Genomic DNA, 24,181 nt, shown 5'->3' with positions numbered 1-24,181 from the left:
CATATAATGGGAAAGAGTACAACAAAAAACTCTTGCAATGCCATTAGTACTATACTAACAAACTTACACATTTCTAATAAGCAGTTGGATATCTTGGATACTAACTTTATTTTTGCGTACTTAACATTCTGTTGAGACTCAAGTACCCGCTGTGAAGAAGCTGTTCAGGCAGCCATGTGGCATTGAAGCCATTCATCTATGATGAGACTGAAACAAGAATAGGTATTCTGAAAATGGTTACATTATTTAGCTATTCTTTACCGATCTAAATTAACAAGCACCAACAACAGAAGAAAACAGTGAGTCCTGAATACTGCCATTTCTATAATCACTCCACAAGTTATTAAAATAATAATACTCTGCAGTTTGTCTTTTTCCCTTACACAATATAAACGTATGTGCTGCTGCTCTGTTACAACTTGTCTCCTGCCAATGAATAGTAAAGAGCAAACAGGAATTCCTCTTGGCTGAATTTATAAATACCGTGAATAATATGCTTGTGAAACTAACAAGTGCAGGCAGCTTGACTCTACCTAATGATCTATAGTTAGATACTCTTAAAAACATGAGGAGTACTTGTGGCAGCTTAGAGACTAACAAATTTATTTGGACATAAGCTTTCATGGGCTAAAACCCACTTCATCAGATGCATGCAGTGGAAAATACAGTAGGAAGATTTATTTATATATATATATATATATATATATATATACACACACACACACGCTATTATAGCCCACCTTAATTGATTAGTCTCGTTAAAGTTGGTATGGTAATCCCGTTTTTTCGTGTTGTGTGTGTATATGTATATATATATATATATACACACACACATATACACACACACACACACATCTTCCTACTGTATTTTCCGCTGCATGCATCTCATGAAGTGGATTTTAGCCCATGAAAGCTAATGCCCAAATAAATTTGTAGTCTCTAAGGTGCCACAAGTACTCCTCGTTCTTCTTGCTGATACAGACTAACACGGCTACCACTCTGAAACCTTAAAAACATGGTATTTTACCTGCTCGTTTCCCTTTGTGTTCTGTGCCCATATGTTGTCCAAGATAGCATGTACTTGGCACACTTACTCGTCTACACAGCAAAGAAAAACCCATGGCTGGCCTCACCAGTTGACTCTCAGGCTTGCAGGGCCGGGGCGGTGGGGCTGTTTCATTGCTGTGTAGACTTCTGGGCTCTCAGGCCCTGCAGGGTCCTATAGTCTGGATTTCAGCCCAAAGCCTGAGTCCCATGAGCCTGAATCTGTTGGCATGGGCCAGCTGCAGGTTTTTCTTTGCTGTTTAGACATATCCTTAAGTACCAAGGAAGAGGGGGGAGGGATAGCTCAGTGGTTTGAGCATTGGCCTGCTAAACCCAGGGTTGTGAGTTCAATCCTTGAGGGGGCCATTTAGGGATCTGGGGCAGAAATTGGGGATTGGTCCTGCTTTGAGCAGGAGGTTGGACTAGATGACCTTCTGAGGTCCCTTCCAACCCTGATATTCTATGATTCTAAGAGAGTAGGATTTTCCACATCCCTTTTTTCTTTGCTGTTTTAGTGGAGGGTGACGCCTTGTTTTAAATTTCTGGGGTGTGTGTGTATATGTATGTAACATTTGAGAAGGAGCAGAGGTCCTATGGAGTCACAAGGACTGCACTTTTACCACAGGGAGAGATGCTTTTCACCCCCTAGTTTCAGAACCAGTACTACTTAAAGAAGCCACTGTCACCGTCAGAAGGGCATTCTGTGGTAGCTGATTTCTATATTTATCTGACAGTGAATAACCTCCACCTGGCACCTGAGACACCAGCTGGGTTTTCTTATCATATCTATGACTTGTAACAAAGGTTGTGGGGGCTAAATTCTGCTCTGTGTGACATCTGTGCAACTCCTGTATATTCAGTGGGGTTGTATAAATGAGCACTCAGTAAGAATTTTGATTGAGAAGGAATAGAATGCAGTTCATCCACTCTCAGCTATATTGATTCTGTAGGTGAAATAGGCATCCACAGCAGTAAAAACTTGTTTGTGACTGAAATTGGAAAACAACGCTTGTGCAAAGGGATCAGCTGCACACGTAAACTTTCCTGTGCTGAAGTCAAATTTCAGAGTAGGCCCACCGTGAGGCCTACCTGTGCAAAACCACCCTTTCTGTCTGTGTAAGTCAATGTGTATGAAAAATATCAATTTAAAAGGTAACTTTTTAAAGTATAAACACATGAAAATATGGATGTCGCACTTCAAGAGCAGTGATACAGAAAAATCGGATAAAACCTACTAAAATACAGTTCCAGTTCAAATGGTTCCTGTTGCAGTCTAAGGAGTAGACTTCCCCTACTTTTGAAAAGCCTGTTTTGAGTGTGGCAAATGATGAGAGTTGTGAGAATGTTACGAATTATACCTGAGAGGACACGCACACAACTGCTGCGAATTATACCTGGTAGGAAACGCAGACAAATGCTGCGAATTATACCTGATAGGTCATGCACAGTTCAAATCTAGGCTGAGGCACATAAACGAAGTCCACAACTGCAGAGTTCCCAAAAGACACTAAGTTTATTATGCTGAAACGTAGTGCCCCCCTGCTAACCAGGAGGGGACCCCGAATACAGATTATACAAAGGTTATATACTTTTTAGCAAAGCATGTTGCCCTTGTGCAGCGGAAACCTTAGCCAATAAACAAACCCTTTTCTTATCTACCACCTATCCCTGCTTGGTGCATTCCTCATGCTAAACTAGTATGTTAATTACACAGCATGGTCCTAAAGCCATGCATCAGTAACTTTTATTATCAGGATTCATAGATTCATAGAAGGTTAGGGTTGGAAGGGACCTCAGGAGGTCATCTAGTCCAATCCCCTGCTTGAAGCAGGACCAATCCCCAATTTTTGCTCCAGATCCCTAAACGGCCCCCTCAAGGATTGAACTCACAACCCTGGGTTTAGCAGGCCAATGCTCAAACCACTGAGCTATCCCTCCCCCCCCCCAAGGATGGGAGACCTCACATCAAAGGCCAGGAGATAGGGAGTTTAGGGACTGACAAAGAACAGATACTGGGAGTCAAGGCAGGCTGGAGACAAGGAGGAGGATTTTCACAGGAATGCAGTAGCTAGGGAACAGGCCTCCTGGTGCATGATGTGCTTGTTTTTGGACAATGGTGGGCCCCAAACCAAAATGGAGTCACATGTGCTAAGTTTTCCTTGACAAGAACCAAGGCGCAGCTCCTGCAGAACAAGAAAACCCAGAGCTAGTGGGACTCCTTCAGCTCTCCCCACCTCCAGCAAGGAGATCATGTTTTTAAAAGATGTGCGAGAATAAAATTTCAAAATGGGGCCTGGGCTGGGCAGGTGCAGCCGCAGCTCTCTGTGCGGATGGGGGCGAGGGGAGGGACAGAAGTGAGGAAAACGCTTAATGTTTGTCATTTAACTAGGGCTGCAAATCCCAGGTGCTACTCAGCCGGGCGGGCGCTCCTCCGGCCACGGGGTGGCGCTGGATCCGACGCACGCAGCGTGGGGTTTGCATGTGTTCTCTCGCCCGCAGGACTCATCACCACCCGATGCTGGCGGCGGGCGCTGAGGCTGCCGGGACGGTGGCATGGCAGCTTCCGCGGAGCAGGGGTTGGCGATTGACATGGGGGATGCGGCGGCCGGAAGCGAGAGGACTCTGCGGGGCTCGGGGGTGGCGGTGGTGCTGGGGCAGGAGGCCGGCCGGCCCGCTCCTTGCTGCCCGCACGGTGAGTCGCGGGGTAGCGCTGTCCTGAGCCCGGCCAGTGGGACGGAGCCCGGGAGGGGAGCAGGGGGGAGCCAAAGGGCTGCGGAGGGAGGGATGTCAGGGGAAGGGAAGGGAAGGTGGGGCTGGTTGGAGGGGAGCAGGGGGGAGCCAAAGGGCTGGGGAGGAGGGGAGCGGAGGGAGGGATGTCAGGGGAGGGGAAGGGAAGGGAAGGTGGGGCTGAGGACAATGGGGGCTGGTTGGAGGGGAGCAGAGGCCAGCGGAGATTGATGGGGAGGGAACTCGGGACGGGAAGGGGCTGGAGAGAATGGGGGCGAGTTGTAGCAGAGGGGACGTAGGCAGGTTTGGGGAGGGATGGCCATAGATATATCTCAAATCTAATTCTATAATCCCTTATAGCTGGTGTTGTAGCAAATGCAAAAATTGCATTTTTTTCTTTTAAAGGTACTGATCTCAGCACATTTCTTCTTTAGGTCCTACTCTTCTGTTTGTAAAGGTTAGCCAAGGAAAAGAAGAGGGAAGAAGATTTTATGCTTGTTCAGCATGTAGAGATAGGAAAGACTGCAATTTTTTTCAGTGGGAAAATGAAAAGGTAAGAAAATACTATTTAAGATATGGTTAATGTTTTTTTTTCCTGTGTGTGTGTATATGTATATGTATGTGTGTGTGTGTGTGTGTATATATATATATATATATTTGAACTGAAGATTTCTTTTATCTGAGAAGCAATAATATTTACTATTTCTAAAGTTCCAGCTGTTGGACAAAGAGAATGGGCTAAATGGTGAAATATCCCTGCAGCTCTGGAGATCCAGTTTCAAATAGGATTTGCTTTCAAAGGAAGTACAGCTGAGGTTAAATGTCACTCTGTGTGAATATTACAAAACACAATACAGTTCCTTGCACCCTTTCCTGATTTGTATGTCTTTGCTCAGACAATTTAAAAATAATGTTAACTTAGGATTGATGAGCATTGGTGGAGCTCGGAGGGAATAGCTTGCCACAGTATCTTCCCACTGGGCTTAGTGTTATCATTTCTTCACATTCATGAGTGTGTAACTTATCTCTTTTTCCAATACTATTCTCAACATGTCTGCATGATTCAAATTGGATCTTAAAACTCACTTCTTGGGGGATGATATTAGCATGGACGTTTATCAATCCGATTCTTAAGCCTTTCACCATTTGGTCTGTTGTTCAAACCCAGCTGTTTGGAAGTGATGAAAAGTTGTCTAACTTGAAAACTGTGTGAGATGGCTATTCGCTGGATTGTGTGGAGTGAAGTGGTGTTGCCAGTGGATAGACGTGTCCATACAGGAATTATACATACTTTAGGTTCCTTGGTTCCTAGTCCATTAAACTTCACAGCCTTCCATTGTGTCCTTTAAATAAACTAGTTTTGTCGCTTCTTTATAGATGTTTTGCAGCTGCATTAAAAAGGTTAAATAAAATCTGACAGGAAGTGTGAATTTCTTATAGGAATAAAATAAATATTTTTAAAATACTTGGGGAGGGTCAGTCATACCTTCAGGACAGCTACAAGGCCTTGATCCTCCACCTATTGAAGCCAATGGCAAAATTCTCATTGTCCTCGGTGGCAGGACCAGGTTTATACTCCGTAAGGGGATTAGAATCTCATTTAAGACTGTGGCATCCTTTAACAGTGGGTAAATCCTTCTCTCACTCCACTGCAACAGAACATTTTTGATTTCCCACTCCTGGTTTTATTATTGTAGAAGGATGAAAAGAAGGGAATCTATCCTTTCATAGGCTGTTTGAATTTTTTCAGGGAATCACCTTTCCAGTATGTTGAATGCTGCCATGATCTCTGCAGGGATTGTGGGAATTCTTCTGAGTAGTAGGATCTTTTGCAGGGATAGTCAGATGCTGAAATAGAAATGTTAGGTCTTCTGGGAATCCATACTTTTTTTTCAACAGAGAAGTGTGAACTTTTCGTATAGCATAGTTAGTTTCACATCTTTGTTTACATTTTCTATATCTACAGGTGTTAGAAGGTAGACTTTCAGCACGAGAAGGAGTTAATAGAAGTTGTCAACCCTCTTTGTCACACAGACAGAACGTGGAAAGGTATTGTTACTATGTGCATTTTCATTACTAAATATGAGCATGTCGATAGTTTAGGTACATCATATGTACTGATCATCCCTCCATTATGCTGATTAAAAATATGAAAAATTACAGACAAGATTTGGGAAAATAAGAACCAATAAACTATGAAGATAAAATTACATGAAAAGTTTCCTTAAATTGTGATCTCTTCAGGGCAGGGACTGTATCTTTGTATGAGTGGACAATGCCTAGCACATCGTGGGCGCTAAGGTAATAAAAATAATGTAGGTCAGCAGTAGTAGGAGTTCAAATCAAGTAGTGAATGCAGTTGGAAAATAATATAAAAATGAAAGCCAATTACTCGACTAAGTGAGCTGGATAGCACAAAAGAAATGTACACTACTGAATATTTCATAAAGGTCTTGCTATCATCCTACTCCAGAGTTTGTAGAAGAAGTTTTTGCCCCAGTCCAAGGGTATTGCTGACCGTGTTGCTGTTAGAAGTCTGGAGGGGGCCCAATTTCTTCAGTTACTACGGTCATTTGAACCTTTAGCACCAAAGGAACAGGCTTCTACCACTTAAGTTAAAGGAGTAGCTGATTAGCTGGTAGCAGGAATAGGCTCTTCTCTATGTATACCAATCTCTGTTGAGATTCACAACACAGTTAGCCCCCATGCTACACCCTTTTCTTGTCAAGTAAGGCTTTTCCCAAGCATGCTGTTGAACATTTTCTTTTCCTAACCATTAATTGATTGAGGTTCAGTACCTTTGAAATAGTGCTACTGTATTGTTTAAACTTTTATAAAATACTTGGACTAATTTCATACCTTCATTCAATAGTTTGTTTTCTAAAATTGGTTCCTCATTTTATCTTGTATTTGAAGGTTTAAGCAGTTTGGTCTATTGCCATTATCAAAAAGGAAATTTTGTCAAGAATGCCAGCAGTTGCTATTGCCAATGGAGTGGGGAAAACACTCTGGCCATCAAATACTGAGTGATCTCTCCATTGCCCATTTACAAAGGCCCAGTCAACTTTTGTGTCCACTGAAGAATAAGAAGACAAATGCACAGTATTTGTTTGCAGATAGAAGCTGTCAGTTTCTGCTGGACCTTATTATTGCTCTAGGATTCAAAAGAGTGCTTTGTGTTGGCACACCAAGGTATGTTAGTGAGCATCAATATGTCTTGCAAGAAATTCTTGTTACCAAGCCCTGGTCTACACTACAGGTTAGGTCGAATTTAGCTGCATTAGGTCGATTTTAAAAATGACTGCATCCACACAACCAACCCCGTTCCGTCGACCTAAAGGGCTCTTAAAATTGACTTCTGAACTCCTCCCCGATGAGGGGAGTAGCGCTAAAATCGACCTTGCTGGGTCGAATTTGGGGTAGTGCGGATGCAAATCGATGATATTGGCCTCCAGGAGCTATCCCAGAGTGCTCCATTGTGACTGCTCTGGACAGTACTTTGAACTCTGGTGCACTAGCATGTACACAGGAAAACCCCCAGAAACTTTTTAATTTCATTTCCTGTTTGGTCAGCGTGGCGAACTCAGGAGCACAGGTGACCATGCAGTCTCCCCAGAACTGTAGAGCGTAGAATGTTTCTATGCTCCCCCTATCATCTCCGTCCGTGAGGTTATCGCAGATTAGAAGGCAAAAAAACCACACTCACGATGACGTTTTCCGAGCTCATGCAGTCCTCCCGCACTGATAGGGCACACCTTAATGCATGGAGGCATTCGGTGGCAGAGGCCAGGAAAGAATTAAGTGAGAACGAAGAGCAGAGGCAGGACGCGATGCTGAGGCTAATGGGGGAGCAAACGGACACGATGAAGCATCTGTTGGAGTTGCAGGAAAGCCAACAAGAGCACAGACCCCCGCTGCATCCACTCTATAACCACCTACCCTCCTCCCCATGTTCCATAGCCTCCTCACCCAGACGCCCAAGAACTGGGGAGAGGGAGGCTCCGGGCACCCAGCCACTCCACTCCAGAGGATGGCCCAAGCAACAGAAGGCTGTCATTCAAACAGTTTGATTTTTAGTGTGGCTACAATAAGCAATGTGGCCTTGTCCTTCCCTCCTCTCCCATCCCACCAAGGCTACCTTGTCCGTTATCTCATATTTTTTTTAATTAATAAAGAAAGAATACATGGTTTCAAAACAATAATTACTTTATTTCGAGATGGGGGGGGGTGGTTGGCTTACAGGGAATTAAAATCAACAAAGGGGGTGAGTTTGCAGCAAGGAGAAACACAGCTGTCACACCGAAGCCTGACCAGTCATGAAACTGGTTTTCAAAGCCTCTCTGATGTGCAGCAGCGCGCCTTGCTGTGCTCTTCTAATTGCCCTGGTGTCTGGCTGCTCAAAATCGGACGAGAGGCGATTCGCCTCAACCTCCCACTCTGCCATAAACGTTTCCCCCTTACTCTCACAGATATTATGGAGCACACAGCAAGCGGCAATAACAATGGGAATATTGGTTGCGCTGAAGTCTGACCTAGTCAGCAAACAGCACCAACGAGCTTTTAAATGTCCAAAGGCACATTCTACCACCATTCTGCACTTGCTCAGCCTATAGTTGAACTGTCTCTTACTACTGTCCAGGCTTCATGAGCCATGGGAGCAAGGGGTAGGCTGGGGTAGGTGCGACCGCGCGGTGCTGCTGGCTGGGAGAGCAGCCTGAGGGAGAGGCCTCCAGCTCACATAATATTCCAGGCAGGACTGAATCTCCATGAGACAAAACTTAAAGAAGAGAATGACCTGGAGTCTCTGGCTCCCATTCGGTGCTCTAAGAGGAGGATAGCCATGTATGTCCAGGCGCCCCTGATCGACCTCACCGAGGTCTGCCAGGAGCACCCAGGAGATGTACGTTGGCTATCAGTCCTACTGCACCATCTGCCGCAAAGGCAAGGAGCTGCTGCTGTGTAGCAATGCAGTACCTGCCAGCAGTACCCGGGAGATGTACGGTGACGGTGAGCTGAGTGGGCTCCATGTTTGCCATGGTATGGCGTCTTCACGGGTAACCCAGGAAAAAAGGCACGAAATGATTGTCTGCCGTTCCTTTCACGGAGGGAGCGAAGGAGGGAGGGGGAGCCTGACGACATGTACCCAAAACTGCCCGCGACAATTTTTTTGCCCCATCAGGCATTGGGAGCTTAACCCAGAATTCCAATGGGCAGTGGAGACTGTGGGATAGCTACCCAAAGTGCACCGCTCTGTAAGTTGATGCTAGCCACGAGTAGTGAGGAAGCACTCTGCCCACTTAATGTGCTTAGTATGGACATACGCAGTCAACTGTATAAAATTAGTTTCTAAAAATTGACTTCTATAAAATCGACCTAATTTTGTAGTATAGACAAGACCTAATTTGCTTAGTCCTTTTTCTTACGTGATTCAGTATCTAGCAGAAGGGTTCTCTCCCTCTGTATGTGATATTAAAGTGCCTTCATGAGCTCTGGTTTGAGGTACTTGGTATTGCCAAAGCAGCTCATGAAGATCTTATGAAGATACAGGAATGGAAGGCCTTATAAATATTATAGTGAAGTACCAACAGTCTTCTTTCATTAGAAAGTAGAATTTTGCTGTCTTCCATGGTAGTGGCACTGAAGTGCACTGGATTTCTCCTTGACACAAGAAGCCTCTCTTTATTTAAAAAAAAAAAAAAAAAAGTATTGAGAATTCTGTTGGGCTCAACAATCTCCACTGCTTTATAATCTCTAATATCGTGTTTCAGGTAATGGGATGTTTTTTTCTAACTTTAAATAGTAGTGAAACTGAAAGATTGATAACTTGAATTTGGGAGATTTCAGTGTGATTTCATCTGAAAAATAAGCTGTTTTCTTTGGAAAACTATTGGTCATTCTTTGTCTAGTTAACTATTTTCTGAAGCACTCATGATATGATACGTTAAACTGCTTTGCTTTAATTACCTCAGGCTTCATGAGTTGATCCGATTAAAAGCATCACGAGAACAGGAGTCCAGTGTTAAAAGCCTTCTGCTAGATATTGATTTCAGGTAGGTTTTGTTAAGTGTCTGTCTGTATGGGGAACATATACAAACTATTTTTTCTGTGTGGTTTATTTCATTTTTAATTTTTGCCATCTGTTCTTTTTTTCCCCTAGCCAGGATCCATGTGGTATACTTGTTTTCCAACTAGCTCAATGATTGGCCAATATAAGTACTTGTCCTCTGCACTCAGCCTGTCAAGATATTTTGTAATTAACCAGTCATGGCCCTGTGCTCACAAGTTTTCACCCTAAATCTTGTTACTAACATACAGGAATTTATGTTTTCTATTACATTCAAAACTTATTTTACAGGTATTCACAGTTTTATACAGAGGAAGACTTCTGCCACTATAATATGTTTAACCATTATTTCTTTGGTGGAGAGGTAAGGGCCAGTCAAATTCCCTGAATGTTTTCTCAAAGCTGTGTATGTTGTTCATGTAGAACTTTGTCCATATTACTGATATGGTCAAACATATTATAAAATAGTTACCATAATGTAATGCCCAGCAAACTCTACTTTAGATCAAAGAATAGCAGTGTCAATTTCTTCAGTAACTTATACCATTATATCCAAGGACATCACTGCCTATTTTAACTAGTGCTACTTAAATATTTTTAGTTACTTTTACTTTAAATACTTTTTAGTTATTTTGTATTAAAGAGAGAGAGTTTCAGTACAAGTTATTTTCTTACATAAGAAAGAAAGCATCTCAAATGGACAATATTGAGGAATGCAGCAGAGTTAGGAATATGCTGGATTAGAATGGTGGCCCATTAGTCCAGTATCTTGTCTTGACAGTGGCCAAAGCCAGATCCTTCAGAGGAGGGTGTCAGAAGTCCTATAATGGACAATAATCCATCCACAGGAAAATTTCCTCCTCAATCCCAGATCGTTAGTAGTTGGCGCTCTGTTAGCTGGTGTACTCAGTGATCAAGTTCTGCTGTATCTTATTTTTCTGTTTATACTAGCTTGAAGTGAGGATCCACTCTGAGAAGTGACTTGGAGAAAAAAAGGCCCCACCCTTCTCAGCAGATTACTCCCTTTGTGTCTTCAGAATCCTATCTGCTGGCTACTGCTTTTTACTCCAGTTAGTCTTGCAGATCCAACACAGTGAAGAGGGAACAAGCTTCCCACTTGTGAATCACTAGTAGAATTTATTATTGAAGTCCCACTGAAGACCGTGGGGTTACACTGGTCCACTGAGGGCAGGATTTACTACAAGTGTTCAAGATCGAAATATCTCAGCTTGACTGTCTGAAATGAGGACAAATATGTAATGTTGACAGTTAGCAAAAACATCTTTTTACTGGTATACTGATCACTTTGGGTCTGGAAATCATTGAAAAGAAACATGCAACCCCACAATGCCATATTTATAGTCACTTTCCAGAGTGGAACCATACTGTAATATAACCTACAAATTTGAGATTGTTTCTGACAATACCTTCATCCAAGTAATTTTACACAATAAATGTTAGTCTCCTCTGGAGCCATTGTTATTGTAGATACCAGTTTATAATAATATATCTGTAGCAGTGCCCTTTAGTTTGGTTTCACTTAGGATTCATATTTTTGCATCATAAACCATAGCTTTTAACGTTGACTCAAAAATAATAAAGAAAAATAACGTTCATGAGTGAAACTAGCTATTTGAAGTTTCAGGCCCATAATAAACTTTCCTTGCCTTCTTGGTTCAAATCCAATCCTTTATCATTCTATTAAAGTATTACTGTGTCTCACTTTAAAAAAAAAAGAAAAAGGAAAAAAAAGTGAATTAGGGATAGTTACACCCCATTGTAGTTTAATTTTTTAACTTATGGGAAGTCTCAAATGATTGGCACTATAGAAGTGTATACATAATAGTATAATAAATTATTTGAGGCTATCGAACCACTGCACTTTTATGAATAGAAGTTATTATAAAGATTTCCCCCCACCCCCTCCACCAGACAGAGTTGGACATGGTTCATAGGGGAAGGAACAGTACATGATTGTGTAGGATGTTGTTAGGGGGCTTATTCCTTCACCCACTTACTTCCCTGGTCCTTCTCGCATGAACAGAGAGCAACAATACCCGAAGTCCAAAGGTGCAAACAATTTGATGTTTATTGGGGTGAACTTCCAGCAAGCATGATTCTAGTTTCCTTCCTTAGTATCCTCCTTCCCAGCTCTGACACCACAGAGCCTTACACCTGTGTCCCTGTTCCCATTCCTACCCTTAGCCAAACATGATTTCAACTTCCTTACTCCCATTCCCTGTTCCCATTTCCCCCTTTAGCAAAACATGATTGCAATTTCCTTACCCCCATTCCCTGTTCCCATCTCCCACACCCTTCCTCATTGACTACAGATTATATAGTAAAACTTGAGTTCTGCTTAGCTATACCTTAACCAATCATTTTCCTGAAATTTAACTAACCAATCCTAACATATCGTAACATGATTATGTAACCAATTATATCCCACCACCTTAATTAGTTTACACCCAGCAAAATTAATTATACAGCAGACAGGAACAATCACAGAACCAGACAGAGATTATACAGACAAACAATAGCAAAGTGGGAACTATAATGACAAGACAATACAGAAGTGAGGATTTCACATCCCAGCTATTGATAAGTGAGTTCTTGCCAGACAGGATGCTATCAAACTAAGTTTCCTTTTACATTTTCTAGGCGCTTCCCTTTCTCTGGAAGTGATAGGAACTATCAGGACAGGATTGTATTCCTAACAGCCCAATAGCACCTTATTTCAATGTGACTAGTTTGGAATGTGAGGATGTGACCATTCACTTCCCTGTTTATGGCTGCCTCTGCTGCTTAGCCAAAGGCCTTAGCTAAGAACAGGGCCTCAGACTGTCACAGTAAGAGAAGGCCCTTACACCAGCAGACAGTGATTTTGATTCTTTCTTTTATACCTCTAGAACTAGCCAACTGATAAGAATACACCTAAATTCTTAGAGTATAGGCCTTTACAGACAGACCTGAATATCTATATCCTAACAGATGTTAGTAGAATACTAATCTAGATGTGAAAGGCTATCAGTGGAAATCCAGCTCCAAAATGGAATGTTGGTTTCTGAAAAGTAATAGATTTGGTAATGATATGGAATGAACTGGTGAATTTATCCTAATTCCTAGTGGGGTAGCTATTCTCCATCTGCATTCATAATTTGCACTAATTGCCAGCCAAGGGAAAAGAGCAGATATTGAATTGGCATTGAGATTGAGCTACTCTCTCGCTCCTAGCAGCCTCCATCTCTCCAGGTCAGGGTTAGGACCCAATAAGAAGGGCAGTGTTAGGAAGCTCGAGCTGTTGCTATCCTTACTATATCTAGCCTATGAAATATAAAGGACTCCTTTTCAGTGTTTTTAATCTATCAGTTTTTACAAACACTAAATTCACTAAAAAAAATTAAAATGCAATACACATTTTCAGACTTCTAAAAGGAAACTGCACACTTATAAAAAACACATTTTTTAATAATGCCCAATGCTGTCCTTAAACTTTTTGAGCTCATTTTCTGGAAAGTAACCTATATCTCCTGCAGGCTGCACATGAAATCTGTAGAAAATTCTTGCATCAAGAGAAAGGTGAAGGAGTCATATTGGTGACTGACCCCCCATTTGGAGGTTTGGTGGAGCCCTTGGCTTTTAGTTTCAAAAAGCTGATTGCAACATGGAGAGAGATTCAAGAGGAAGGTATGTGTTACAAGCAAATAAGATGATGGAGTTAATAACTTCATCACCCCGTAATAATAAACTACTGTTTAAAATGGTACCTGACTCTTGAGTTGATGCACACAAATTTTCATTCTAGTTTCTAAAGATGTAAGACCAATATGCTAAATTTAAATGTATGTTTTAACTAATGGTTGAGGTGCTCTTGACTAATGTCTTGACATTGCAACAAATCACTTTCTTTATACAAAGTTTCATTTTCTTTTCTTTTTTTAATTTCTTCTATGTTTGTTTTGTGGATAAGACATTAAATCAATGTCACTTACACCTGTCCTTGGTTGTTGTCCAGGTGGAAGCTAACTACCCATAGTGGTCTGGCTAACATTCTGCCCTCTTAACGGAATTGGTTCCGTTTGAGCTATTCTCACACACATAACTGCTTTGGGTGCATAAATATTAGTACATTTTCATGCAGTTCATTCTGCTTTCCTTATTTAACAAAAAATATATCTGAATCTTTTTATTATTAGATCACAGTAGCAAAGAGTTGCCCATTTTTTGGATATTTCCATACTACTTTGAGTCTCGCATTCTTGAGTTTTTCCCAAGCTTCAGTATGATGGATTACCAGGTATGACCAAATCTAATTAATGCTCTTAATTTACCCTACATATATTAGAAATTAAAATGGGCTGGACTGTAGATAATCAAAATACTTCTGTGCAAAAGGCAATTTGTCTTCAACTTCATGCCTTACTGTGCAGCAGAGCAAACACCACATCTGTCAAGTTATTTCTTAACCTGATACATATATTCCACATTTATATTGGTGATCTCTCAGATAAACTGTGGAGCACTGTGATGCCTTCATCAAGCTCCTTTGACACTTCAGCAGCCCGCTATCCACTAATCCTTCTCACTTGAGATGCTTTTAATATAACAAAGCTTTGGGCTTGCCCACATGGGGTCATTCAGGAAAGTTAATCATTAACTAAGGGTATGTTTATATTTAAAATGCTACAGCAGCACCATTGCAGGACTTCAGCGTAGACACTCATTAAAGTGATGGGCCAGGTTCTCCTGTCACTGTAGTTAATCCACCTCCCCAAGAAATGTTAGCTAGGTCAACAGAACAATTCTTCCATCAACCCAGCTATGTCTCTCAAAGGTGGATTTTTCAGATCCTTGAGAGATGTAAGTTTTCAGCATAAACCAGCCATACGGTCTGAATTTAAAGTGGATTAGTTAAACTGCATTAAACCTCTGTGTGGACATTCTCATTTAGAATTAAAGTGGCCTTAATTCGGTTTAATTTACTTAATTTCCAAAGTGAATATGGCTGCTTTAATTCTGAATGAGTGTGTCCGCACAGGGATTTAATGCAGTATAGCTACTCCATTTTAAATTCCCACCTTTAGTTAATTTGGATTAATATTTCTATGGGCTGATCTACACTACAGACCTCTATTAGTATAACTGTGTCACTCGGGGGTGTGGAAAAATCCACACTCTTGAGCAACATAGTTATACCCACCTAACACACACACCCCTCCCCCCGTGTAGACAGTGCTGTGTGGGAGAGCTTTTTCCGCCAACATAGCTACTGCTTCTCAGAGAGGTAGATTAACTGTGCTGTTGACTTAGTGAAGGGGTGGGCAAACTTTTTGGCCCAAGGGCCACATCTAGGTATGTAAATTGTATGGCGGGCCATAAACATTCACAAAATTGGGGATTGGGGTGTGGGAGGGGGTGAAGGCTCTGGTGTGGAGCCAGAAATGAGGAGTTCAGGGTGTGGGAGGGGACTCCGGGCTGGGGCAGGGGGTTGGGGTGCAGGGTCCAGCTGGGAGTGCAGGCTCTGGAGTTGGGCTGGGGATGAGGGGTTGGGGGTGCAGGAGGGTGCTCCAGGCTGGGACCAAGGGGTTTGGAGGGTGAGGGGGGGGATCAAGGCTGGGGCAGGGGTGCAGGCTCTGGGCAGCTCTTACCTCAAGCAGCTCCTGGAAGCAGCAGCATGTCCTCCCTCTGGCTCCTCGCAGAGGCATGGCCAAGCGGCTCTGTGCACTGTCCCATCCGCAGGTGCCGCCCCTGCAGTGCCCATTGGCTGCGGTTCCCAGCCAATGGGAGCTGCGGGAGCCATGCTTGGGGCGGGAGCAGCGTGTGGAGCCCCCTGGCTGCCCCTACATGTAGGAGCCAGAGGGGGGACAAGCTGCTACTTCCAGGAGCCGTGTGGAGCAGAGCAAACCCCTGACCCCGATCCCTGGCTGGAGTGCCAGAGCGGGACAAGCCCCGGACCCTGCTCCCCAGCAGGAGCTCGAGGGCTAGATTAAAATGTCTGGAGGGCCGGATGTAGCCCCCAGGCTGTAGTTTGCCCACCCCTTCCCTAAGTCAATGTGAGAGAGCTTTCCCATCAGCTTAGTTAATCCACCTCCCCGAGACTATTTGGTGTCTACAGTGGCTCAACTCCATCAGTGCAGCTGCATGAATGCAGCACTTTAAGTGTATACTTACCCTGAATATCCCTTTGTAGACAAGCTCTTTGAGTTACTCAAACAGCTCTCTTAAATAAATAAGACCCAAACAGTTTTCTTTTCCTAAACGTGGAATTTCTCTTACCCATTGGGCCAGTGAAGTTTTATAACTTTAAATCCTGGACCAATGAAAAGCTGAAGGTCTGTTTCTCACAACCCATCAGGGCTAGAAATGGGATCTGTATACCACTGCAAACATTCTTTTTGCAAATGCTTGTTCGAAGCGTCAGGGATAAAGCAATGAAATGGTTTTGGCTCCATGAGTGGATAGATGTAATTTGTAAAATTGTTTGAGTGTTGTACTATATCAAAGGATTTGTATCTGTGAGGTCAATTGTGTTAATATATTTCTAACAGACATCCATACAAAACATCTTTCCTTGTGAAACAAATGTTTTTATATTCTGTACTAAAATTGGTGAACTATGCGTATCCGTTTTTTATACCATTGTGTAAAATGACTTGGGTGTCCTAACAATATTACATTTCTATTGTACTCATCACTATATCATCTGAGTACATGACACTACTGATACATACAATTAAAGCTAGGAAGGTAGAACTCGCCTTACTTATTCAATTAAGCCAGTTTCCTAGTAACAAGGGCTGGTGTTTGCTTCTGCATTGAGTTATGACATGGTGGTTTGGGGAAATGCTTATTTAAATAAACCATGCAGCACGTTTTTAAGATAGAAAAATTCATTCTGAGCTTCATCTCTTGTGAAAGTCTGATGCGTGATTGCGGTCTATTATTGTGAAATTCTGACACTGACTGCTGAGAGCCCAAGACAAGCAATAGTAAATAGTTTCCAACCTGTCTTAACTTCAGTTCAATGGCCTGAGGAAAGAAGGGAATATTTTTAAACGCTGTATATGTTTATATTGGAAACAGGTTTACATTTTTGGCTCTGTAATTTTGGTAGTGTCCAAGGTGACAGTTTCTACAGCAAGGTACCAGTTTCCAGCACTAGGCTCAGAAATAGTAATTGTAATTAAAACTTTTTTATGTGGGATGAGAAATGCTTTTTAGCCTGTGAACTTTCATGCTGCCAGGCTGAGCAAACTGGATGCAGTTTTCATTTAAGTAATGGATTATTTTAACAAAGGAGATATATCTCTTTCCTCCGCAGCAACTGTAAAATAACCTTACCCAGCGCAAAAGTGTAATAAAAAGGGAAGATGCACTAGGTTAAGTGATAGGAACCCTGAGTCACCCCCAGTAGTCTAATCACACTAATTAATAATGATGACCTAATATCTGCTCTAGAGTTTATAATTTAATTTTGCTATTTTGTTTGCACTGGGGATGGAGTCTAACTCATAGAAACATGAACCTCTTGGAGGGTGTAGAAAGGGAGTAAACATGCTAAATGCCATTGTCACTTTTTAGCATAGTACTTGGGAGGAAGTTTAGAGGTTTTTTTAATTAATTTGTTCTTCCTATGCCTTCATTTTCTAGGTAGACTATGATAATCATGCACTTTATAAACATGGAAAGACAGGCCGTAAACAGTCTCCTGTTCGTATTTTCACCAACATTTCCCCAAGTATGATAGTACTTCCTGTGGAAGAGGGTTACAGGTAAAGTATAAACGGATTTGCTTACAGTGTATGCGCAAGTGACTCCAGCCAGTATTTTAAAAAAAACAAAAAACAAATTGATTATTCCATAGCTTGATAGTGAGATTTTAAATTTACCAAACTAAATTTGCATTCCTCGTGCAACTTTTTGTTGAGTTGATCCATTGATAAGGTTCTCTGAGCAAACAGCAGACCAATACTTTTGTAACTGCTTGTTTCAGGTTTTGCTCTGTGTGTCAGCGATATGTTAGTTCAGGGAACCAGCACTGTGAGATCTGCAATTCATGTACATCAAAAGTAAGTCCCTCTTTCTGGAAAGGAATTTTAGCACTTGTAAAGTGATGTATTTGCATACTTTTGTTATAAACCCATCCTGATATTGACAGTATATCTTTCGTGGGATACGGGAGGCTTTCTGTTGATTTGGGCTATTGATCAGGTCCTGTGGGATTTTCTGTCTCCTTTTTCTGATTGATTTTGGGTTGGAAGAAGGACACCAGAAGTTTACACATTTGCCCTTCACCCTCATGACCCCATTAATCAAAAGCATGCTTCCATGTACCATTTTTCCTGTGTTTGGAAAGGTGGAAAAATATGCTATCCTTTAAGGCACATCAGTTCTGCTAACAGCTGCCAAAGGATGCTCAGGATCTGTGTTTTCAGGGTATCTGTGTATGCCAACTATGTACATGCATGTGCCATATTTTTGAAATATTTCAGTGATGTATGCCAGGAAGACTGGGAGTACAGTACAGTTTAAAATTATAGTACATATTTCATTAGTAATGTTTGAAAATATTTGTGTTTAAAATTAACAAATTACTTACAAAATCTATTTCATAGGATGGAAGGCGATGGAAACATTGCTTTCTTTGCAAAAAATGCGTAAAGCCCTGTAAGTACAGAAAATATTTTTCTAAGTAATACAAGTACATTTACTATATAAGTTATAGTCCAAAGAAGTCAAAACAAAAACTAGAAATGAAAATAGTAAACTATAAAAGACACAATGATTCCTTGCAAAAATACCAAACCAAAAAAACCAACTTCCATAGACAGCCCCCAAAATTCAGCTTGTCTGAGTGGATTTCAGCTGCACAAAAACATTTTTGTTGTTGAATCAAGGCACAGTAGATTCCTTCTGTATTAGTTATAGAAGAACTTAAATAGTCTGATTCCTGTATATTGTAGAATCATGAAAAAATTCTTACATAGATTTCTCAGCTGAATTCTATAAACATATATAAATGGTTCTTAACCTAGTCCCCTCTCCCTGCCAGGTGTTTTATCATTTCAGATACATGAAAGCAGCTCAGCAACTCTCATTTGGAGCTGTCTGTGCATACATAGGACTAGTTTATCAATTCAGAGCCAAAGCTTCTTGGTTACTTTAACTACTGTATCATATTTCCAAGATTAAGACTGTCATCCCTGTGATGAGCTTAGTACTATAGTACTTAGTACTATAGTACTACTACATCAGAACAGTTTTATCAATTTATTGGATTTACTAAAAGAAAAGCAATGAATTAATGGGGAAGTCCCTAGTTCCTTTTTTCTTTTCTCCCAGCACATTTAGTGAAAACAAAAATATGGCTGGTGAAATAGAAACTAAACATAAACCTTAAAATACCTTTTTAAATTGCAAGCAATCTGTAAACTTCTTGATGTTAGAATCATGTTTCAATTTTAATATATTTTTGTGAGTCTTTTCAAAATCATAAATCCCTGTTATTTTTCAGCTTGGATTCACTGCAACACTTGCAATCGCTGTGCTCTTCAAGGTCACACTTGTGAGAGTGCTAAAGCTGTCTGCTTTATTTGTAGTGGAGCAGGTCACAAACGCAGCACCTGTCCTAATCTTTCTGTGACTGAAAGAGCTGGCAAGTAAGTTTGACACTGCACCTCTCAATTGTGGGACGTGACTATTATTTCATGAAAATGATTTGATAGAAGTAGGGAAACAGTTGTTCAGTAACCTCAAATTGTCTGTGATAATGAATAAATTGAGGAAGTTCTGAGAGTTTTTTCATTTCACATGCTGTTTGCTGCCTGCATCCTTTGTGACTTTGGCCAAGTCATTTAATCTCTGTTTCAGCTTTGTCTATAAAAAGGAGATACGACTACTTCAAGTGTTTGTCCACATGGATTGCCTCATGGATTTGGGGTCATATTTTGGCCAACAGTGTCCATTGGGACTGCACATGCACCCTGTCCTTGAGCCCCTCACTCAATCTATTTAACTTTTGTGGGGAATTTGAGAGAGACTCTGCCTGTTTTGATAAAGTGCCGGGTTTTAAAGAAGCTTAGGAGACCCATGATTGGCTGAGCCAGACTTAGCTGTCTACACTTTAACATGAGGGTATAATTCCCAGCTCAAGGAGACATACTTGCACTAACTCTGATTGAGCTAGTGTGCTAAAAATATATGCCCATTGGAGGTGCTAGGCAAGTACTTGGCACATCTAGCTGCTCACAGTGCCTCAGCTTCATTTTATTTTTAGTGTGCTAGCGTGATCAGAGTTAGCATATGTCTCCTCAAGCTGGGACTCGCACCCCCAGCTAACGTGTAGATGTGACTTTAAAAGAGACAGGAGCTTCTTTCTAGAGCGCTTCAGAGTCTCTCACTTGAAGCACTCTAATGAAAACAATTTTAAATAGATGTGTTTGGCCTTTCGTGGGTGTGTTTTGAAAAAAGATCTGCATGTTGAGCATATTCCAGGCACATACCCCTCTCTAAGGTAATAAAGGCACTTTAATATGTCCATTATTGAATGGCCTCACAGACCAGACAAGTTTCTAAGTCTGGAAACTTAGACTCAGTCATAGTCACTGCCTTAACACCAAGGTAACTATTAAAAATGGGGGGAAAGATTTTAATTTGTCAACAAGCTTAACTACCTACTAAATAACTAACACTAGGTAGAACTAAACAATAAGAGAAGATACAGAAGTGGTTCTCAAACTTTTGTACTGGTGACCCCTTTCACGTAGCAAGCCTCTGAGTACGAACCTTCCCGCCCCCTTATAAATTAAAAAACCCGTTTTTGTATATTTAACACCATTATAAATGCTGGAGTCAAAGCAGGGCTTGGGGTGGAGGCTGACAGCTTGCGACCCCCTGAGGGGTCCTGACCCCCAGTTTGAGAACCCCTGAGATAGAGCTACAAGGACACTTGCGTTCCATCTTACTGTCAGGGGTGGTAAGAAGGAACTGAATAGCAGTTGGGACTGTGTTGCTTTTATGCATTTGAGTGAGGGACTCTCATTGGATGGTTCCATGGTCATCAGTTGGCCAAAAGAGTGATTTTGTGGACATGGGGTTCCTGTTCACCTAGAGATGTTTTGTCCACATGGGTCCCGCTCTAAGAACCACAATTACTGTAAGGTTTTAGTTTTTTGAGTTTAAATCCATTATTTTTTTGTCCAAAGCAGAGCAACCAAGATGACCATAATAAGATCATGCAGTTACTGAAGTTTAGTAAGGCATGTGCACTTATTAGTGGATGATGTAGTGTTTTAACCTTTCCTTTTTATAGGTGAGATGGCAGAAATTGTGGCTCTATGAGTAGATGCCTCTGTATATACAGTCCAAAAACTATATTAGCGTTTTGTGTCCATACTACATCAGCTCAGGTGTAATTTGCTATCTAATATCAATGCAAGGCTTAGCTGAACATTTCTGTTTTCCAATCATTCTAATTATGGATAATATATAGCCAAAATGTAGGGGAAATCCTCATTCATAATTTTTTCCAAAAATATTTTTCCTCAAAGAAGTAAAATCTACATGAAAATAAGTGTGACCTTGCTTTTCCATGAAACTTTGCATGCCGGCAGGTTTTGGTGAGATCAAAGACCTATATCTTATTGAAATACTGTATTTCTTACAGACCACTGTTTATTATTATTCTCCACATGTTTCTAGTGCATTGAATTGTTGGATTAACATGGGCTTCCTTTGCTAGTTAATGTAAACACCTGCAAATGTATGCAATTGTTAGTACAAAGATTGTGTAGTTTTTAGTTGATAGCATGTTGGATGCCCATGACAGATGGAAAAGAATCCACTTGTTAATTATTTAGGTTTTCATTCCTGTATTCTGTGCAGATTATTATGTTTGTTAAACATTGTGTACTTTTTTCAATAGTAAAGTGAGCAGAGAAGTTCAGTATTGAACATGCAGTGTCAACAATTGCCATGTTTTATATTTGATCTGTGATTATATACACACACACACACACACACACACACTTTTAAATGTTTATAAGCATTTGGATCTAAAATTATACGACTGAGTAAAGATTTTTTTTATATATATATATATAGTGCAAAATAAATGTGATCCTGTGTCAGTGTTCAAGTTAAAGTGGATAAACTTATCCCTGGGGAGATTAATTAGACTCTCACAAATCCAATTTCAAAGCAAATGTTCCTTTTAATAGCTGTTTTTGTGATAATACTTCTGAGTTTTTGCTCATGAACAGTCCAGTCTTTTAACTTGTATTTATGTATTTGTATACGACAATGTATAATTCCCTGTACTTTGATAGCATGTAGTAATGGGTTTGTCTATCTTTTTTTTTTCCAGAGCTGACAGAAATCACAGGCTAAAAAAGAACAAGAAGATAAAAATGGATATCGTTAAAAGATCATATGTGAAGCATGCTACATTCTCAAGGAAAAAAATAAAGAACAAGAAAAAGAAAAACAAAAACACTCTTGCCTGTTAATCTCCAGTTACCTAAAACTGTGAATGATTTTACAGCCAACTTTTGCTTCCATTTTCTGTAAATGTTTAATATGATCTTTCAGATAAAATCTGGTTGAATTAAAAATTACTACTTGTAATTGGCAGTAGGACAAAACTGCTATACAAGCTGCTCTTTCAATTTGTGTACATTTTCAAATGCAAAATAGAAATCGGTGTATATACATTGTAAACCATGTCTGTGCTAAAATAAAAAGTGGAATAATATTACACAGGATGATTTAAGTTAAAGGGACAGGGATTTTAATAGCTTTCAGTTATCTTGGTATTGACCTTTATACAATAACACATACATTTTGATCCTTTTTTACAAACATTTTCACCCAAATCTTACACTCTCTCAACGCCGTCCAATGTGGCCATCTGTCTAACAGATATCAAGTCATCCTTTTGTTATTTATCTTGTGGTATGTTGATTGTCTCACCCGCAGTAATGGAGACCAGTGCTTTATAATTTCTAGATAACTATAGATGTATGTAGTTTTTAAATTTTAGCCACAGTGGACACATTGTAGACAACAAAAATTCAGAGGATGTTCTCCAGCTGTTACAATATTTTTAGGATTTTAGTGATAAACTTAACAATAGATTTATAGATTCTAAGGTGAGGGACCATTGTGATCTTCTAGCCTGACCGCTATAGCCTGTGCTATAGAACTTCCCCAAAACAATTCCTAGACAAGTGCCCCTTGTTATAATATTTTTAAATCAGGGATTTTTAAAAATAGCTAAACTTAAATGTGTAACCTCATTTACTAGTGGTGATGAGTCTGCAGTTCAAGGAAACTCATACAAATTATTCTTGATTCTGTGCTAGACATGAATATAACAAATTCAGAGGAAAATGAAATGAGAAATGCAGTGGAAATAAACTCTTTTTATAACTGTACTTGTTTGATTCAAGAAATTGATTTTCTACTTAGTATTAAATATCAAAGATGTCATTGACAATTTTTTCACTGTCTATCTTCTCCCATCTGCCAATACACAATTTCATTGTGCTAAGGTGTGCAAAACAAAATCTTCCGCAGGGATAATTTGTCAGGTTTATGAAATCTTGCAACAGGAGTTCCTCTGCTAATTTCAGACCCCAGTCATCTTGCTCTGTTTCTTGACCACAGTGATTGAAAGAGAAGATGAGAGGGATATAGAAAACGCAATCATAATTTCTGTAACTTTTTAAAGCACACTAAATTTCATAGCATATATGCTCAATTTATCTGCAATTATCTGCAAAATATCTGCAATTATAATAAATCTGTTGATGTGCAAAGAAGAAAAATGAATTTTACTTGCCCAGAGCTGTGTTGGTTCTGCAGGACTAAAAAATACTAAATCATATGGTGTTCTGAATTGTCTGTTCTGTTTCTGTGTTTCCAAATAACATTATTTATTCAAACGTTTTCTGATGTGGAAAATGATTGGGCGTAGAGGGGTTGGAAAGGTAGTTACTTTTTCAAGTTGATATATAAAGCTTAAAGTGTCGTAGAATTGTTGGACTGGAAGGGACCTCGAGAGGATATCTAGTCCAGTCCCCTGCACTCATGGCAGGACTAAGTATTATCTAGTTGCACTGTATGTAACAGAGCAGTATGACTGCTCAGAGCTCAAGTCTGAAACTGCAGAAAAACCTGAGAGTCTCTAGATTAAGTTTAGAAGTGTGAGCAACAAGGGTGATGTCGTGGTGGGAGTCTACTATAGACCACCGGACCAGGGGCATGAGGTTGACGAGGCTTTCTTCTGGCAACTCGCAGAAGTTACTAGATCGCAGGACCTGGTTCTCATGGGAGACTTCAATCACC

General features: G+C 40.6%; 1 protein-coding gene across 2 annotated transcripts; it reads left to right on the top strand.

Moving 5' to 3' along the window:
* The first annotated feature begins 3,537 nt into the window (after positions 1 to 3,537).
* Positions 3,538 to 23,268, top strand: ZCCHC4 (zinc finger CCHC-type containing 4). Of its 2 annotated transcripts, XM_084625847.1 has the most exons (13): positions 3,539 to 3,736; positions 4,206 to 4,324; positions 5,738 to 5,820; positions 6,688 to 6,963; positions 9,741 to 9,821; positions 10,127 to 10,199; positions 13,372 to 13,522; positions 14,032 to 14,132; positions 17,486 to 17,607; positions 17,829 to 17,904; positions 18,451 to 18,502; positions 19,350 to 19,494; positions 22,200 to 23,268. In XM_084625847.1, the coding sequence occupies exons 1-13, from the start codon at positions 3,598 to 3,600 to the stop codon at positions 22,339 to 22,341; spliced, it is 1,560 nt and encodes a 519-aa protein (XP_084481973.1). In that variant the 5' UTR covers positions 3,539 to 3,597; the 3' UTR covers positions 22,342 to 23,268. The 2 variants fall into 2 exon arrangements, with proteins under 2 accessions (XP_084481974.1, XP_084481973.1); XM_084625848.1 differs by lacking the exon at positions 18,451 to 18,502 and having other exon boundaries at positions 3,538 to 3,736; positions 22,200 to 22,335.
* The last annotated feature ends 913 nt before the right edge of the window (positions 23,269 to 24,181 follow it).

This window comes from Lepidochelys olivacea (assembly GCF_965140295.1).
Source record: "Lepidochelys olivacea isolate rLepOli2 genome assembly, chromosome: 4".
Lineage (NCBI taxonomy): Eukaryota > Metazoa > Chordata > Testudines > Cheloniidae > Lepidochelys > Lepidochelys olivacea.
This window is presented reverse-complemented; position numbering and strand designations above follow the sequence as displayed.

What these genes read in the sequence shown, in the direction of transcription:
- ZCCHC4 (XM_084625847.1), top strand. Translation starts at nt 3,598, where the DNA reads ATGGCAGCTTCCGCGGAGCAGGGGTTGGCGATTGACATGGGGGATGCG. An exon ending in TTCAGTGGGAAAATGAAAAG is followed by an intron (nt 4,325 to 5,737) that starts GTAAGAAAATAC and finishes CTATATCTACAG; the next exon opens with GTGTTAGAAGGTAGACTTTC. An exon ending in CCTGTGGAAGAGGGTTACAG is followed by an intron (nt 17,608 to 17,828) that starts GTAAAGTATAAA and finishes TGCTTGTTTCAG; the next exon opens with GTTTTGCTCTGTGTGTCAGC.